Source organism: Quercus lobata, chromosome 8 (assembly GCF_001633185.2).
Source record: "Quercus lobata isolate SW786 chromosome 8, ValleyOak3.0 Primary Assembly, whole genome shotgun sequence".
NCBI classification, from domain to species: Eukaryota; Viridiplantae; Streptophyta; class Magnoliopsida; order Fagales; family Fagaceae; genus Quercus; species Quercus lobata.
In genome coordinates this window covers 32,170,425-32,174,348 of record NC_044911.1, presented here as the reverse complement: position 1 = coordinate 32,174,348, position 3,924 = coordinate 32,170,425, and the positions used below count along the sequence as shown (strand labels likewise).

The following is a 3,924-nucleotide window of genomic DNA, read 5'->3' as shown; positions in this document are numbered from 1 at the left end:
TTTTTATTTTTCGCTAGGCCAGCTAAGATAGAAAATGACAAGGCACTCTTAAGTCTTTCAATTTTCAACTTATCAAAAACAAAACTACTAGTGCTTCGTTATTAATTTGATTGAAAGTATATGGATAATGACTGAGGGCAAGAGAGAAAAAAAAAAAACAAAAACAAAATGAGTGGAAAGAGATCTATGTATGTACGAGTTAACCATATTGAGCAAAAAAATTAAAGAAAATGAACAAGTTAACCACTCTGGAGTGAGATAAAATGGGTAATGACCAGAACCAAGAGTGTGACTCTCTTACTTTATTTACGTGTCGAACAACCCCGTCCTTTCTAACCACTCTTTTAGACGGTTTTGTTGACTCCTTTTTTATTGACTGCGACTGCCATATGATACACGCAATGCCAATAAAGAATAAATCCCATTGTTCTCTTTCTTATTCGATCCTCAATGTTCTCTACTTCTCCTCCATTGTTTTTATCTTTTTCCATGTTTTGCCTTCTCTTTATGTTTAGGAACAAAACAAAGCAGACTGAAGACAAACCGCCCTTCCTTTTGAATTTACATGATTCGTTCAAAACAAGGGAACTTTAATACGCATTCTTCTATTTATTTCTTTCTTTTCCTTTCTGACTTTGCTTTGACATACAATTTTTGGAACATATTATTCAAAATAACAAAGAATATGAAAACTATGCTTAATCCAAAGACAAAACTAATTGAAAAAAAAAAAAAAAGTATTTGTCTCTCTTTTTCTGATCCCCAAAAAAAGGAAATTAAAAAACTCCACAAAAAAGAAAAAAAGAAAACTTTGTGAGAGGAAAGTAGCCTCAGCTTAGTTGCCTTGGAAACTTGAATTGTTGATTTTATTGTTGCCATTGCTATTGCTGTTGCTGGTAGTTATGTTTCCATTGCTGTTGGAGGTGGTGGTGAGGCTGGTATTATTGTTACCATTGTTGTTTGGATGAGCACCACCACCAATAATAGAAGTGATGGCTGCTGCTAGAGCTGCAGTGAAGTTTGGGTCTGATGCAATGGCAGCAGTGGCTGCACTCACAGTGTCAGAAAGTGATGAGTTCTGCTGCCCTTGGTTCATTGGCAATGCCTGTAATTGGGCAGGGTCCATGTCTTGGGACATCTGAAGGCCAGAGAATTTTGATTGGTTATAAAGTGCCTGACCAAAAATTTGAGGTAGCAATGAGGGCGAGGCATTGGAAAAATTCTGGGTTGGGTTTGGGAATGGGATTTGGAATTGGTTTTGTGGCCTTTGCAATTGTAAAGGGTTAGGGGACTGAGTTAGGTCTAATGTAACAGTTGGGAATGGGGCTGAGGCTGAGATTGTTGCCATGCTAGAGGAGCATGGTAGAAGTGTCCTGGTCAGGAAATTTGAGTTCATTAGTCCATCAGCACTAGACATAGACCCCGAGAGCAACATTCGTGCTGCTGATGAAGTTGTGGATGCCATTGCCATTGCAGCTGGGGGCAAAGGATGGTTGTGATTGCCCTCGTATGTGGTTATCAGGATTGTCCGATCTTCTGCACATCTTTGTACCTGTTTAACAATCAAACATCAAAACTATTAGCATTAATTAAGGAAACACAGTTTCAAGATTGAATGTTCAGCAAAGAGAAACATAAGCATGGGAGTATGTACACTTCCATTATTTTCTCAATCCTTTGAAGTCAATAACTGATTTTAGCTTGCAAATTTATATTTATTTTTTTATTTTTTTAATAATTTGATAGTTACAATATAGACAAAAGATGTGAATTTTTGAAGGTCTCTATTGGAAATACCAAAAGATGTTAATTAAGCTAAAAGACTGGGCCAAATTTAACATATTAGTCTTATCAAAAATTGAACATGAAACTCTTTACTAGTACTCTATAAGAACACAGAAATTAGTGCTACATAGATTGAGCAAATGAGGATTTAATAGAGCAATAATTTACAGTCAAAATTTTCCATAAGATATAGTAAAAGACTGAGAGAAAACATACTTGTTTTCGAACTGGGCAACCAGCAGCCATGGTGCATCTATAATAAGCTCGAGGACAAGGGTTTCCCTTCGCCATCTTCTGCCCATACTTTCGCCATTGGCATCCATCAGTGATCTAAAAACCAACAAATTAAAGTAATTTCCAATCAGTCAACTACAAGAATCATATTCATCAATCAAATAACAATTGGATAATAAAAAACACTCATAAATATATATATGACACCTACCATAGGCGCCTCTGATCGAGCTCGAACCGAAACCCGTGCCTTCCTCATCGTGGCCTCCGTTTGATCAACATTTTTAGGAGAATTGAATCTAGGAACTTTGTTAGGACCCCATCCTTGTGAAGTTTGACCACCTGGGCTTTCCTCTCTCCCATTATCTCCTCTACCATATTCCTTCTTGTTTTCCTGATCAAACACAAGCCGCTCCTCGCTAATTCCATCCTTTATCATTCTGACCTTCTTTGAGGCCAACTCTCCGTTGTTACCGGGCGATCCTGACCGTTCCCGGCTTCTTCCTTCCGATGAAGAGACCGAATTCTCATCAGTATCACCATTAGCAGCCAGCCCAAGATCCATGAACTGTCTAGGCACAATTAGTCCTCCATTATTTTTTCCCTCTACTACTTTCTCATCTACCCTACCATTTTCTTCGGTGTTTTCAGCTTTCGGAGCCTGCATCAGAGTCATCAAATGCATCTGGAGAGCATTGTAATTAGTGGTAACCTGATTAAGCATCTCTTTTAGTCGCTGATTCTCCACCTTCATTCGCTCAAGCTCAGCTTTATTAACAACTAGCTGAATAAAACACAAAAGACAGTGATCCAAAATCAGCTACAAAACTTAAAGATGAACGTAAATCTATCAAATCTAAGACCAACCCATCATAGAATTCAAAAAAATTTCTCATTTCCTTACCTCACTCTTAGCTCTTTTATCTTCCACGTTCGGTGATATGCCATCGTCGACCATGGATTGGTCGCTACAAGTGTTCGTAGTAAGAAGATTCAAACCAGTCTATAAAACAAAAACAAATTCAATTCAATCCCTTCAATTGTTTGAGAAAAAACAAAAAACAAAAAACTGTAATACAGTAAAGAATTATGGTATTGAACGGAACTATATATATATATTCACGTACGTTTACGTTAAACTCTAACGTGGTCGGACGGTCTAAGTCGTCTTTTTTATCGGCATGATCGGTAGAGGGGGCAGCCTTGTTGTCACGGTCTTTCTCGGCGAAGAAGTCCATCTCATCGATGACCGTTCGTTTGTCATCGGACGGTGGAGGTGAATCACGGAGATTGGAGCAGTTAAGGTTAACTGGGAATTGGATAGTGGAGGGAGGTGACCTATTATTGAGTGTAGCATCCATGGCAGTAAGTTTACACTTGAAATTGTTGTGGTTGTTAATGTTGTCTTCGGGGAATGAGTTGAGTACTATTGGCTGGTGGAGAAAGAAGCCAATTGGATCTAAATCAATGGAGAGTCCACCTCCTTTGGCCATAAATCCAAGAGAGAAATAGAGAAAGATGTATCAGTCTTTAAACGGTGCAATGGACGCGGCTATAAAAGGGGGGTAGAGACTTTAGAAAGAAGACCAAAGAGTATAGTGTGGTGTGTAGAGTTGAATATTGTATTAGATTTGGAAGGAGAGAAAATGAAGGGATTTGAAGAGGTAAGGTTGCAGTACTTTCGTGGCTTGCTTTTAAGAAGTCCACAATTTCCTTTTTCGGCTGAGTATTACTATTTTGTGCTTTTGAAAAATGTGACAATTCTATATTTTTCGGCCTTTACTTTTTGTGGAAGAATAAAAGTAGCACGTGAAAAAGCTATTTATTATGGGGTAAATTTTCTATACACGCAAAAATATTATTAATAATTTCAAATACGGTTGAGTTGGCTAGTTTTATTAGTTC

The 3,924-nt window shown here is 37.9% G+C and overlaps 1 protein-coding gene across 1 annotated transcript; it reads right to left on the bottom strand.

The window, feature by feature from the left end:
* Positions 1–533: 533 nt before the first annotated feature.
* LOC115958374 (probable WRKY transcription factor 31) lies at positions 534–3,720 on the bottom strand. Its single transcript, XM_031076790.1, has 5 exons — positions 3,147–3,720; positions 2,924–3,022; positions 2,231–2,803; positions 2,002–2,115; positions 534–1,552 (listed from the first exon to the last, which is right to left on the bottom strand). Exons 1-5 carry the CDS (start codon positions 3,510–3,512, stop codon positions 836–838), a joined length of 1,869 nt encoding a protein of 622 aa, XP_030932650.1. The 5' UTR covers positions 3,513–3,720; the 3' UTR covers positions 534–835.
* Between the last annotated feature and the right edge of the window lie 204 nt (positions 3,721–3,924).